The sequence below is a fragment of the Nomascus leucogenys genome, chromosome 9, assembly GCF_006542625.1.
Source record: "Nomascus leucogenys isolate Asia chromosome 9, Asia_NLE_v1, whole genome shotgun sequence".
NCBI classification, from domain to species: Eukaryota; Metazoa; Chordata; class Mammalia; order Primates; family Hylobatidae; genus Nomascus; species Nomascus leucogenys.
Genome location: NC_044389.1, coordinates 92,034,424 through 92,049,871, shown reverse-complemented (window position 1 = coordinate 92,049,871; position 15,448 = coordinate 92,034,424). Strand labels below are relative to the sequence as shown.

Below are 15,448 nucleotides of genomic sequence, written 5' to 3'. Positions count from 1 at the left end.
TTTCACTGTGTTGGCCAGGCTGGTCTCAAACTCCTGACCTCATGATCTGCCCGCGTCGGCCTCCCAAAGTGCTCGGATTACAAGCATGAGCCACCATGCCTGGCCTACTGACATTATTAATCGGCTGAAAAAATAACTGCCAAGATAGAACTCTATACTTAGCAAAAACTTTCTTCAATAATGAAGGTAAAATAATGACATTTTCCTCCAAAGAAAAGCTGAGAGAATTATTTGCCAGCAAACCTGTATTAAAAATGAAGAAACAAAAAATGAAAGAGAGCTATTCAGGAAGCATGAAGATGATCTCAGATGAAAACATAATAAGCAGAAAAAAATGAGAGGCCCAACAAAGAGTAAATGTGTGAGTAAATATAAATGAATACTGAGTATGCCAAACAACAATAGCAACCTTTCATGGAGTTAAAAAAATAGAGAGAATTAAAATTAAAATATAGGAGAGAATTAAATGGAGTGAAAATAGTCTAAGGTTCTAGAATATTTGGGAAATTGGTATCAATAGCAATTTCTAAAACACTGCAATAAGCTAAGAATAAGATTTTACAAAGGAGAAATTTCAAAAAAAGAAAATGAATAACTAACAAATTAATAAAAGAAAATATGGAATAAAAAAGGTTCATTGGTTCAAAACAAGGCAAAAAGGAGAGAAGAAGAAATATAAAACAGGTCAAATAGAAAACAACTTGTTAAGTAGTAAATACAAACCCAACTATGGTATTTTTACTTAAAGTAAATAAATAAAGTATGACAATTAAATAAAATAAAACTGACAGATTAGGTTAAAAACCCAATTATACGCTGATTACAAGAAACACATTCAAATATAGAAATAAGATAGGCTGAAAGAAAAAAGTTGGAAAAAAATACACCATGTACTCTTAACCAAATAGTTAAGCAGACATTAAGCTAAAGAGCATTACTAAAGATAAAAACATTTCATAATGATAGATATTACTGATAACTTCACAAGATGAGATCAGTATCTAAATTGTGGGTACCCAACAACTAAGATGTAAACTATGTAAAGTAAAAATGGACAGATTAAAATAAGAAATAGATACATCTATAATCATGGTAGAAAATTTAATACTTCTATTTTAATAGTTGGATATGATGCCAAAAAATTAATAAGTATGTAAAAGATAGAAACAACAAAATTAATGAGTTGACCTCATTGAAATATTTAGAACTCTGCACCCATCAATGATAAAATTTTTCATTCTTGGCCAGGTGTGGTGGCTCATGTCTGTAATCCCAGCACTTTGGGAGGCCGAGGTGGGCAGATCATCTGAGGTCAGGAGTTTGAGACCAGCCTGACCAACATGGAGAAACCCCGTCTCTACTAAAAATAGAAAAAAAATTAGCCAGGCATGGTGGCGCATGCCTGTAATCCCAGCTACTGGGGAGGCTGAGGCAGGAGAATTGCTTGAACCTGGGAGGTGGAGGTTGTGGTGAGCCGAGATCACGCCATTGCACTCCAGCCTGGGCAACCAGCAAAAACTCTGGCTCAAAAAAAAAAAAATTTCATTCTTTTCAAGAATAAAAACATTTTAAAAAACTAGCCGTAGCTTGAACCATAAAACAAACATGAAGACATTTTAACAGATTAAAATTATTCAGAGTAAGTACTCTGAGCACAAGAGAATTAAACTAGAACTGTAACTAGCTAATCTTCAACTTACTGGAAATAAAACATATTACTTACTCTTTTTTTTCTTGAGAAAAGTTCCCACTCTGTCACCCAGGCTAGAGTGCAGTGGCATGAACAGGGCTTATGGCAGCCTTGACCTTGTGGGTTCAAGCAATCTTCCTGCCCCAGCCTCCCATGTAGCTGGGACCACAGGTGCATGCCACGACACCCAGCTAATTTTTTTATTTTTTGTAGTGATGGGTTTCACTTTGTTGCCCAGGCTGGTCTCAAACTCCTGAGCTCAAGCAGTCCTTCCACCTTGGTCTCTCAAAGTGCTGGGATTATAAGCATGAGCCACTGTGCCCAGCCCATATTACTTCTAAATAACCCATGGATCAAAGAAGAAATCAAACTGCATTTAGAAAATATTTTGTTTGAGTAATAATAAATATATTATATGTCACTACTTGTGGGAGGCAGCTCAAACAATACTTAGAAGAAAATATATAGTGTTGAATGCATATATTCAAAGAAAAGAAGTCTGAAAAATCAATGATCTAGGCTTTCTTCTCGAAATCTAGTAAAAAGACAGCAAATAAAACATTAAAAATTAGAAGTAAACAAGATAAAAGCAAAAGTCAATTACTCTATCAAAAAACCATCAGAGCTAATAAATTCAGTAAAGTTACAGGATACAAAATAAACATACAAAAATCAATTGTGTTTGTATATACCAACAATAAGCTATCCAAAAAGAAACTTTTTAAAAAATTCCATTTATAACAGCATCAAAAAACAAAATACTTAGGTATAAATTTAACCAACAAGGTAAAAGATCTGTATCTTGAAAACTATAAAGCACTGAAGAAAGAAGTTAAAGTAGATACAAATAAATAAAATGATATCTTGTATTCATGAATTAAAAGAAGTAATATTGTCAAGATGTCTATACTACCCAAAGTAATCTACAGATTAAATGCAATTGCTACCAAAATTGTGATGGCATTTTTCACAGAAGTAGGAAAAATAATCCTAAAATTTTATGGAACCATAGAAGATCCCAAATGGCTAGCCAAAGCACTTTTGAGAAAAAGGAACAAAGCTGGAGGCAGCTCACTTCCTGATTTGAAACTATATTACAAAGCTATAGTAATCAAAACAGTATGATTGTACTGACATGAAAATAGACACTTAGACCAATGGAACGGATTAGAGAGCTCAGAAATAAGCTCATGCATATATGGTCAACTAATTTTTGACAAGAGTGACAAGAATATACAATGGGGGAAAGGATAGTCTCTTCAGTAAATGATGTTGAAGAAACAGGATATCTACACATAAAAGGATGAAATTAGACCCCTATATTACACAATAAGTACACAAAAATTAACTCAAAATGGATTAAAGGCATAAACATAAGTCCTGAAACCATAAAATTCCTAGAAGAAAACATAGGAGGAAAAGCTTTTTCATGTTGGCCTTTGGCAATGATTTTTTGAATATAATACCAGATGCACAAGCAACAAAAAACAAAAACGAATAAGTAGGATTATTTCAAACTATAAAGCTTCCTCACAGCAAAGAAAACAACAAAATGAAAAGACAATTTAAGGAATGGAAGAAAACATTTGCAAACCATACATCTTATCTGATAAGGGGTTAATATCCAAAGTGTATAAGAAACTCAGCTTAACAGCAAGAAAACAACCCGATTTAAAAGTGAACAAAGGAACTGAATAGACATTTCCCCAGAGAAGACACACAAATGGCCAAGTATATGAAAAATTGCTCAATATCACTTATCATCAGGAAAATGCAAATCAAAACCACAATAAGATATCACCTCACTCCTGTTAGAATGCCTACTATCAGAAAGACAAAAGATAACAAGTGCTGGTGAGGATGTGGAGAAAGAGGAACCCTTGCACACTGTTGGTGGGAATGTAAATAGTTCAGCCACTGTGGAAATCAGTCTGAGATTTCTCAAAGAACTTAAAATAGAACTACTCTTTGATCCAGCAATTCCACTGCTGGGTATATACCCAAAGGAGTATAAATTGTTCTACCATAAGGACACATGCACATGCATGTTCATTGCAGCACTGTTCACAATAGCAAAGACATGAAATCAACCTAGATGCCCATCAATGGTAAATTGGATAAAAAATATGGTATACATACATGATATAATACCGCACAGTCATAAAAAAGAATAAAATCATGTCCTTTGCAGCAATATGAATGGAGCTGGAAGCCATTATCCTAAACAAACTAACACAGGAACAGAAAACCAAATACCACACGTTCACACTTATAAGTGGGAGCAAAACATTGAGTACACGTAGACAGAAAAATGGGAACAACAGACATCAGGGCCTATTTGAGGGTGGAGGTTTGGAGGAGAGTGAGGAATGAAAAACTACCTATCAGGTACTATGCTGATTACCTGGGTGACAAAATTATCTGTACACCAAACCCCTACGACATGCAAGTTATCCATGTAACAAATCTGCACACATACCCCCTGACCTAAAATAAAAGTTAGAAAGGAAAAAAAAGTTTTTTAATTAAAATTAAAAATTTAAAAAAGTCAATGAAAAGACATATGAGAAAAGTTCAGCAAAGGCAGTTATATCTTTGAGATAAATAACACAAAATTGATAACTCCCAACAGACTAAGAAAAAAGAAGAAAAACACAAATTCTCAGGAATGCAACACAAATATCAGGAATGAAAAAGGGACATCACCAGAGCTTACAGATACAGTCATGCACTGCATAATGATGTTTGGTCAAAGACGGACTGCATATACAATGGTGGTCCCATAAGATTACAATGGAGCTGAAAAGTTCTCACTGCCTAGTAACGTCTTGACAATCCTGACCCTGTGTAGGCCTAGGCTAGTGTGTGTGTGTTTGTATCTTAGGTTTTTTTTTTTTTTTTTTTTTTTTTTTGAGACGGAGTCTCGCTCTGTCGCCAGGCTGGAGTGCAGTGGCACATCTCGGCTCACTGCAAGCTCCGCCTCCCGGGTTCACGCCATTCTCCTGCCTCAGCCTCTCCGAGTAGCTGGGACTACAGGCGCCCGCCACCACGCCCGGCTAATTTTTTGCATTTTTAGTAGAGACGGGGTTTCACCGTGGTCTTGATCTCCTGACCTCGTGATCCGCCCGCCTCAGCCTCCCAAAGTGCTGGGATTACAAGCGTGAGCCACTGCGCCCGGCCTGTATCTTAGTTTTTAACAAAAAAGTTTAAAAAGTAAAAAATAAAAAAATTTAAACCAGACAAAAGCTTAAAGAATAAGAATATAAAGGAAAAAATTATATACGTATATTTGAGACAGGGTCTCACTCTGTCACCCAGGTTGGAGTGCGGGGCGTGATCACAACTTAGTGCAGCCTCAACCTCCTGGGCTCAAGCGATCCTCCCACCTGTCAGGCCGCCACGTAGCTGGGACTACAGGTGTGCACCTCTATGTGAAAAAATAATCGTGTATAGCTGTACAATATGTTCATGTTTAAAGCTGTTATTACAAAAGAGTCAAAAAGTTTTAAAAATTAGTTTATAAAGTAAAAAAGTTACAGTAAGCTAAGGCTAATTTGTTATTGAAAAAAACATTTTTCTTTGTAAATCTAGTGTAGCCTGAGTGTCTAGTGTTTACAAAATCTACAGTAGTGTATGGTAATGTCCTACGCCTTCACATTCACTCATCACTGGCTCACCCAGAGCAACTTCCACTCCCGCACGCTCCATTCATGGTAAGTGCCTTGCACAGATGGACCATTCTTCATCTTTTATACTGCATTTTCACTGTATCTTTTCTATGTTTAGGTATATTTAGATGCGTAAACACTTACCATTGTGTTACAATTGCTTACAGTATTCAGTTATAGTCTCATGCTGTGCAGTTTTGTAGCCCAGGAGAAATAGGCTATACCATATAGCCTAGGTGTGTGTGGTAGGCTATGCCATCTGGATTTGTAAGCACACTCTAAGATGCTCACACAATGATGAAATCACCTAATGACACGTTTCTCAGAATCTATCCCTGTCATCAAGTGACACATGACTGTCATTTATATATATAATACGAAGATATTATGAATAACTTTATATCAATAAATTAGACAATTCAATGAAATGAGAAAATTCCCAAACATAAAAGACAACACAAATTATCAAACTGATTAGAAGAAATTGAAAATTAGAATAGCCCAATTTTTATGACAAATTGAACCTTATTGAAAACTTTCCCCAAGGGAATGATAAGCATTCAATTCAGAATATTTGCTAATTGGGAGGGGAGGTGACAGGCACTGGATGGGCAACAGGGACCGTGAAGCCACTGCTAATTCCTTCTTTCTTTACCTGTGTGGTGAGGACACAGGTGTTCACTTTGTTGAAGCAAGGAGCAGTATAGAGTTTCTGTTTACAGCGGGTTCCAAGGTGAGGGGACTACATGAGCAGAGTGGGCCTTCACGTTGCATGCCCTATCTAGATTTCTGATGTTTGCAGTCTCTCTGGGATGGCAATCTAGTGATCTGAGTGTAGGGGGCGGGGGGGGGGAAGGAGAAGGGATGTGTGCATGGACTTCTTCCATATATGCAAGGCAGAGTGGCACAGGAACCACCTGTAACATTTCTTATGTGCTTGGTAAACGTGGTGGGCAAAAGTGAGCCCATCTGGCCCAGAGCCCATCAGGCAGAATGGAGGGTGGCTCAGGTGGATGCATGTGGATTGCCGCCTGGGGTGGAGGTGGAAACAGCGGCATCACCGTGGCATCAGCCTGGTAGGGATATGTTCCGAAGCTGATATGCCACACCTGCATACTGTTTATTCAACAATGATGACATCGGCAGTCACATCAGGCTTGGCACACCAAGAGGAAGGACTGGCCCTGCCCTTGTCAGCACGGCTCACATTTAATCTTCCTGGAAATAAGAACTCCGCAGAGATGGAAAAGGAGCTTGGAAATGAAGTCCTGAATTGGACTGGGACCCAGTATAAATCGTGAATTGACTGAGAAATCATTGGATTGGATTCTGACCTTGACTGGCTAAGGTGAGGTTTTTCCTCTACTAAACAAAAATGAGTACATCTAATCTAGGATCAGTTACAGTAAAATGAAATTACCATGTTAGCCCACGTAAGTCTGTGACTACACAATTAATCTCCACACCACACCACAATGAAGTACTCTGTACAAATGCACTCTCTATGGTGCTGCATATGCCACATTGAATTAATACCTGGAGCTGCACTCTAAGTAGAGAGACGTAATCTACAATGTCCCAATTAGTTGGTTAAATGAGAAAACATAGAAAATGTGTAGTAGTAAATACTTCTGCTTTCCTAAATATTTAGATACCAACATAAAGTCTGCAGAGACCAAAACGATTAATATGATAGTCAACATCTTGGTTAATAGAAAATCAATTGGAAGTAAAACTTTAAACTCTATGTCTACTAAAAAATACAAAAAAAAAAATTAGGTAGGCATGGTGATGGGCACCTGTAATCCCAGCTACTCGGGAGGCTGTGGCCGGAGAATTGCTTGAACCCAGAAGATGGAGGTTGCAGTGAGCCGAGATTGTGACACTGCACTCCAGCCTGGGCAACAAGAGCAAAAACTCCCTCTCGAAAAAAAAAAGAAAAGTAAAACTGATATGTTCTTGTAAATCATCATTGAAGAATAGGGGAAATCCCGTAGGGTCAGAGACAGGGTAAATCTTAAGGATGAAAGTGAACCCTACATAATAAAATGAAATAAATATCATTTTATTCAGCTCTAGAGATAATCCAAAACCTATGTGCAGGGAAATGAAATCAAGTGCATATTTAAATTTTCTTTTGTCTCACATGTATCTACATTCTGTTCTTAAATAACTATGTGAGACAGGGCAGGTGTTGATATGCACATTTTACACAGCACAAAATGCTTATCAGCACATACACGAAACACGGGTAGGAGATCATTTCAGCACCAAACAGAACAAGGCAGAACATTTTACTACAAGGTGTTTTTGCCCTCAATCCTGTGTTTTTTCTGTCTTGGCATGGATTCTTTGTGCTACCGCACTTAGGATGAATTATTTCCATATAATATACATAGCCAGGTATAGAAGCTTATACAGACAAGGTCCATAGTGTGTGCTTAGGAAATACAGTGCAAACGTAGGGCATTGCCATCCCAGGATCTTATGTATAAGCTTCAAGTTTGACCTCCGATGGCCTCCATCAGACCAACACTAAACCCATTGTGCCTGGATGATGCTTGACTATGAAAGAATATTGCAAAAGGACTTCCCACACATGTTAAGGAAGAGAATCTGGGGGAAATTATGGCAGAACACAACTAAACAGAAGACAGAATTTTAATGTTAACATGTTAGGGTAAGGGAAAAAATAAGCATTTTTCCGATTTGCATCGTTTTTGTCCTTTTCAGAATTTTACAGTTTCACTTTCTCCATTTTGAAAAAGGCAAAGAGGGTACTGGGAAGAGAAACAAAATGCTTGTGTGAATGAAAAATAGATCTGAGAGGTTGAGGAACCGGAGCTGCTGTGTCTGGTAGAGGATATGATATATAAAGCAACTTTATAAAGACAATACAAACTAGTTATATATCATTGTGTGCAAATGAGCAGGAAAAGGTTTTAATAGCCCTGTGAAAGAAGATGACTAAATAGGTCTGATTAAACCAGGTATTAAGAGAGTGAGTCTGTCCTGCTGATCTTTTATAACAGAAACATACATAGGAAATGAAAACATCTCGAATGATTTTACTTCTCAGTGATTTTGATTACTCTTCTATTTTAGACCAATTATTTTGCATTTCTTGTAGAAGTATATGAGGTGATTTAACATTAATATGTAAAAAATTGCAACATTCCTAACTTCCTTAAAGGATGATTAGTCATATTTTTAGAAATAGAATTTGTATATATCACACCATACCTGTTCCTGAGAATAAAGAATCTCTTTTCCCAGCTTTTATTTAGTCGATCTGCTTCCCTCCTAAACCTATAATAAATTTACAGATGGTTAAATATTGTATTAGTTACAAATGAACATTATGTCTCATTACCAGTGCCTTTTACTCTATTACCAGTACCTTTCCACCTTCTTTTTCTCATTCTCTAAATTTGCCTTTAATGCTTCTATTTGAGACTCCAAACCATGTTTGTCTTCAACCTTTCAATAGAAAATATATCACAAAGTTAATTACACAAACAATATATCTTGTTTCTCCATAAATCTGAAAAGACTATTTCTATAAATAGTATGCATATTCTAACTACTATCAAAAATAATTTGAGGCAGGGCACGGTAGCTCACGCCTGTAATCCCAACATTTTGGGAAGCCAAGGTGGGAAGATGGCTTGAGCCTAGGAGTTTGAGACCAGTCTGGGCAATATAGTGGGACCTTGTCTCTACAAAAAATTAAAAATTAACAAGGCATGGTGGTGTGCACCTGTAGTCCCAGCTACTTGGGAGGCTGAGGAGGGAGAATTATGTAAGCCCAGGAGGTCGAAGCTGCAGTGAGCTGTGATCACGTCACTGCACTCCAGCCTGAATGACAGAACAAGACCCTGTCTCAAAAAAAATTTTTTTTCGAGAGAGCAATGAGTTATATTTACTTGTAAATTACCATACATAGGAATGGTTTAAGATCCCATGCCTCTATTTCCTGTAAATGGTGAACTTAGAAGCAGTTAGCTCTAAACCATATTACAAAGCAACCAAAATTGATCATCAGCCCCACAAGCTGCCCCGTTTTGTAAATTGTAAATCGTGTTTTCTAAATTGTAAATTGTGTTTTCCTTCACTTACTGTGGCCTCTCCATCTCTTTGTCATAGGCAGCAGCTTCCCCCAGTTACTCATTTCCTCCTTCTATCAAAACAGTTCTCAAGAAAGGATCTTACCAACTCAATCACAGTAGAGCTTTATGCCATTTATCAATAATGTTTATATTTTGCAACAGGACAAAGTTTCAGCAAAATGAGTGAATCTCTAATAGTTGAATTGTAGGCATATCATGAATGAGAGAGACTTCCATGGATATGGCAGAGATGTGCTACAGAATAATACTAATGAGGCAATCAGGTCTTCTATCTCTTCATAAGGCTAATCCTCAGTGTAGCTTCCAAAGTCATTGCTACTTTCTAAGCATAGCCAGCATCAATATAAACAATAACTAGGTTCGTAATAATGGTCATATTAGTCATTATTATACCTTAGATCCTGATATTTTCATCTTCTTTTCTTCTTCATGTGTCCCAATAGGTGTTGCATAGCTTATCTGGAAAGAAAATAAACCAAGGAAAATATAAATTTTCAAATTAATGCATAACAATGTGGCTTTTCTGCAGCTTTGAGAAAGAGAACTGAGACTTACAATATGGTAACCATAGTCCCCTGGCCATCTTCACTGTCTTATATAATTAGATAATTCAGTGTTTATACGTATAATTTGCCATTGGACAATGGCAGCCCATTGAAAACAATTTTCCTATTAATAATACCAGTTTTTTAAAAATGCATTTTATTATAGTCTCGCTTCCATTGTATCTGTTTTGCTTTCAAAAAAATCCTATTAGAAAGGTGCTAGATCTCTTGGATCTATTCTCCATATTTTAACTTTTTTCATTATTTCTGTCTGCCATTTTGCACTATGTTCTAGGAAATTTTCTTCACTTTATCTTTCAGATTATAAAGTCTTAAGCTGTGTCAGTTTTATTATTCAGCCTGCCTATTGCCTTTTTTTCAAAGTTTTATTTGTTCCTTTTAATAAATTGTTCTTTGGTTCAGACTGTTCCTTTTTCATAGCTGCCTGTCCTTGTTAATGGAAAAAAGTTTCTTTTGAATGTCTCCCAAAATATTTTTTACTGAAATAATATATTTTAAATTTTTGTCTGTTCCCTGAATTAACTGTTTCAGGCAGGGCCAAGTGCTTTTCTTGTTCTCTTTGTTCACTCCGTAAATATTTGCTGAATGTTTATGATATGCCAACAATTGTTTAAGCACTGGAGATACAATAGAAAACAAAATTGAGCTAAAGTAGAGAAGGCAGATTTGAGAGAAATTACAAAAGAGGTAAAATTTAGGTGACTTTTTGAGTGAGGACAGAGCTGCCTGAAATTTCTCATTTGGGCAAGTAGATGGAGAATGATCCTATTCACTACGAACAAACAATAAGAATAGGAACAATTTTGTGTGCTAGCCTTTTTTTTGTTTTGGTTTTCTTTGTTTGTTTTTGATGAATTCAGATTTACCAAAACACTTTGAGTCTCAGGTACCCATGGCCTGTTCGAATGAAAACATGTAATAGGCAACTGATATGGTTTGGCTCTGTGTCCCCACCCAAATTTCATCTTGTAGCTCCCATAATTCCCACATGTTGTGGGAGAGACCTGGTGGGAGATGACTGAATCATGGTGGCGGGTCTTTCCCATGCTGTTCTCAAGGTAGCAAATGGGTCTCATAAGATCTGATGGTTTTAAAAATGGGAGTTTCTCTGCACAAGCTCTCTCTTTGCCTGCTGCCATCCATGTAAGAAGTGAGTTGCTCCTCCTTGCCTTCTGCCATGATTGTGAGGCCTCCCCAGCTATGTGGAACTGAAAGTCCATTAAACCCCTTCTTCCCAGTCTCGGGTATGTCTTTATCAGCGATGTGAAAACAGACTAATATAGCAACTGAGACAGGGCCTGGAATTTGAGAGAGGGGTTGATCCTAGAGATATAATTTGGGATTCATCAGTACTTGGGTTGAAGCTAAAGATTTGGATAAGGCCATTCATCAGAAAAGTGGGGGTCACCAAAGTGACATGAGACGGACACTTTTCGGAATCCCTCCACCTATTTGTTCTCAAAAGGCACAATCCACTTGAACCACCTCTTTGCCCAGGGTACAAGGGATAGAGAGTGAGTTCACTGCCATTTGATTAACAGTAGTCCAAGGAAATCACCGGGGGAAGATCCTCAGGCCCAGGGTCAGGGAGAACATTTGCCATTATGCTAAAAAAAAAATTAACCCAAATTAAAAAAATTAATCCCCAGAAAATTAGGAAAACAAATCAGTAGAACAAAATAAGTTTCCATGTACAAAGACATTAATATACTTATTTCACTATATCCAAAGTTACATCGGTGATTGAATGCTTATTTTAAAAAAAACTGTGTTTAAATTTATGTACAGTAAAAATTAGTTTCAATTTTTAAGGCTCCCTTTTCCCAGCTCTCATATAATGATCAACTATGTAATAACTAGAGATAAGTCCGTTCTAAAGTCTATCTTCTGTAAAGCAAATAATTATTCAATCTCTCCAAAAGACAACACTATTATGATGATGAAGATAACATCTCTTTTCATTAAAAAAAGAGAAAAAAAAGCATCACACGTAGACTAGAGTGTTTGCTCTCCAGTTCGAGTTGAACTTTCAACTTTGCTGCAACATGGTCTATTGAATCCTGGCTCTGTCCACATTAAACTGTCATTTTGTTTTGCCAGCTGCTGACATTCCACTTTCTCTGGAATACACACACTGGTCTTTATGTGGTCACTTCATTGACAGGTGCAAACACTGGACTCATAATAGATTGAGGTGAAAATGAGTGTTAATATTAAAATAAAAGTAATTAACTTCCTAAGTAGGAAAACACAAACACAGATTAAATAATTGTAAAGATAATAACATACTGTAATTTAACAAAATGTGTGTTTTTTTGAGACAGAGTTTCACTCTTGTTGCCCAGGCTGGAGTGCAATGGCACAATCTCAGCTCACTGCAACCTCCACCTCCCGGGTTCAAGCGATTCTCCTGCCTCAGCCTCCCGAGTAGCTGGGATTACAGGTGCCTGCCACCACCCCTGGCTAATTTTTTTGTATTTTTAGTAGAGACGGGGTTTCGCCATGTTGGCCACGCTGGTCTTGAACTCCTGACCTCAGATGATCCACCCACCTTGGCCTCCTAAAGTGCTGAGATTAGAGGCATGAGCCACCACTACCGGCTGTGATTTAAAATAATTTATTATAAATATTTCTCATTCTCTTTTGTATTTGTATATACATTTATAATTAAAAATTCGCAAAATTAAGAAATAAAAGTTCATTTATAATGGAAGTTATGATTTTTAAATTTGCTTCCCATTTTTAAGCACTTACATCATATTTTTAAAAATTTAACAAATATACTATTCTAAATTAGAATAGTAGCCAGGGTTTGGCATAACAGAAGAAGCAAATTATGTTTATTAACTGCCGTAAGATTAACTACATTCCTTATCATACCCTCACATCTCGGTTTTCCTTTTCTTATCAAGAGTCAGTCCATTTAATTTCCACAAACATCTCTCTTATGAAACTTCAGTCATTTTCTCTGGGCTTAATGAAAGGTATTTTGCCTTTTACCTCTATACCCTTTAAATTGTCGAATATATTTATATTACCATTAAAGTAGTCTTTCTGACTCATCATGATGAAGAATGATTTTTCCTCTTTAAAACCTCAATCACTTTGACTTTCATATTAACATTTTTTAACCTGCCATGCAAATAACTACTTTCGAACACCAGTAATGTGCCAGTTGGTGGGAAGTGGCCAGGGAGAGGAGGGGCTAATAGAAACACACGAAACAAGGACCAACCTCATGCACCTACAATTTGGAGAGAAGAGGCTGAGAATTAGGAACACTGAGAATAAAATATGAGGCTGTGTGCGGAAACACTAGTCATGACGGGGGCCAAAAATCAAAACAAAACATTTATCTACATATATCACTTGTGAATTTTCTTCTAACAAAATTGTTAAGGTAGGCAAATCTTTAAAAAATAGGACAAGACTTTCTTCATTTGATGTCCCCACAGGTGCCACTCCATGTTTACCAAGGGGCTCTGAGGCATCTTGGTAGAATGACTGGGCTGTGAAGCCATACAGGATTTAGGCTGATCCAGGCTATATGCAACTCTCAAGCATGTCTCAAAGGTTCAGAAGGCCACAAAAGTCTGTCTGGGCCTGGCTTCCTCACCTGGCTCTAGACCATCCTAGACCTTGTGTTCACGTGTTCACTGTAGGAAGTCATCTATACAAAAGCAGAATACACATCTATTAAACTATTCACTCCAGAAAATTTGTGACCAGGTCGCTTCAGTGATAGGAATGTGTCTATTAAATATGATGAAGCCATTGTTTATAACAGAAAAAAAAAAGAAACAATATCTCAGGAAGGCACTGGTAAATTGACACGAATTGGTTATGTAAATTGTGCTACTTCTGTGGGGTGAAATACATATAGCACATATAATTGATTGTATAAATTCAATGGTATGGAACGATGTTATCCGCATCCTGTCGAAAATGAAAATCTGCATTAAGACTTGTCCGGAGGGGTGGTAATGAGAGGTTTTCAGTGATCATCTTTGGGTGGCAGGATTTTCTTAAAAATTTTCTTTTGGCATTTCCTCATTGAGCAAATTTTGTATAATAAGTATGTATCAGTTTTGTGAGTTATTTTCTTCAAGACAGAGTTTGCTCCATAGCTCAGGCTGGAGTGCAGTGGCATGATCTTGGCTCACTGCAGCCTCCACCTCCCCAGCTCAAGTGATCCTCCCACCTCCGCCTCCCAAGTAACTGGAACTACAGGTGTGCACCACCATGCCCGGCTAATTTTTGTATTTTTTGTAGAGAAGAAGTCTTGCTATGTTCCCCAGGCTGGTCTTGAACTCCTGGGCTCAAGCAATCCTCCTGCCTGGGCCTTCCAAAGTGCTGGAATATTACAGGCATGAGCTTCTGTGCCTGGCCCTGTATCCGTTTTATTAAAAAAATTCAGACTCCCTGGCTCTCACTTAGGAAGCAAAAAATGCCATTCCAACACTAAAAACAAGAAAAATCTAGATAAACTACAAAATAACAACTTTTCTTGAACCCATCAGAGAGCTGGGGTCACACCCAGGTAACCTAAATTCCAAACAGGAACAAGGCCCTCAGAAGAGAGACGAGAGCCATGAACAGTTCATAGGTCTCGTCTACAGCTGAAGAAGCACCATGCCAGCTTCACCACAAGCTTGTAAGAAGAATAAGCTAAAATATAAAGAACTTCTGAAGATCAAATGTTGGTGAGCAGGGCAGTCTGAAGTAGCTGGGGGCACATGTTAAAAGTGGAGCTTGCACTCACTCACAAGTTTTTTTTTTTTTTCCTGTCCCTTACCAGATACTCATGAGAAAAATTGAGGGCAGAGCAATTTTGAAAGGAGTCACTGTTGATGGTGCAGACTTGAGGAGGGGATCAGCAGCTACTGCAGGAAAATCACCTTCCCTGGGCCGTTCTATCCTAGGATGTGAAAGTCTTAAGCCTCTGGGAGAGGGGAAGCAAACTCTCTGGCCAACCAGGCTCAAAGAAGGTGATCAGTGGTTGATGCTGTGAAGAAGTGTTAGGTATCAAATCCCATTTATTTCTCCCAGGCCACTCCTTTCTCAGAAGGAAAAGTTTTCAACTGCTGGGATGGGCAGCAGAATCTCTTGCTCACAGCTCAAAAATGGAGATAAATTATGTCAATGGGAAAAACAAAAGAAACAGGTTGCTCCCCTAGGGGAAGGGAATGGTAACTGTCTTGGACCTTCAACTCTATGCCAATACCAAGTGGAGGTGTCCTACTATTGCAGGAAGGACAGGAAACTCCTGCCCAAGACCAACTTCAGATACAAGGCAGAGTGAACTGCCCCAGGGAAGAGGGGCAAGAATGCTGAGAAAGTCCACCTCTGGGGCCTGAGCATACAACACTTCTGAAAGTCTGAGTTTGGATTAGA

At 37.8% G+C, this 15,448-nt stretch overlaps 1 protein-coding gene across 1 annotated transcript in view; it reads right to left on the bottom strand.

The window, feature by feature from the left end:
- C9H10orf67 (chromosome 9 C10orf67 homolog) overlaps positions 1-15,448 on the bottom strand; it is a 151,873-nt gene that overhangs the window by 42,570 nt on the left and 93,855 nt on the right. Inside the window, exons 11-12 of the mRNA XM_030818461.1 lie at positions 8,759-8,838; positions 8,602-8,667 (exon numbers count right to left, since the gene is read on the bottom strand). Of these exons, the coding sequence (XP_030674321.1) occupies positions 8,602-8,667; positions 8,759-8,838 (146 nt within the window). The remainder of the gene's footprint in view (positions 1-8,601; positions 8,668-8,758; positions 8,839-15,448) is intronic.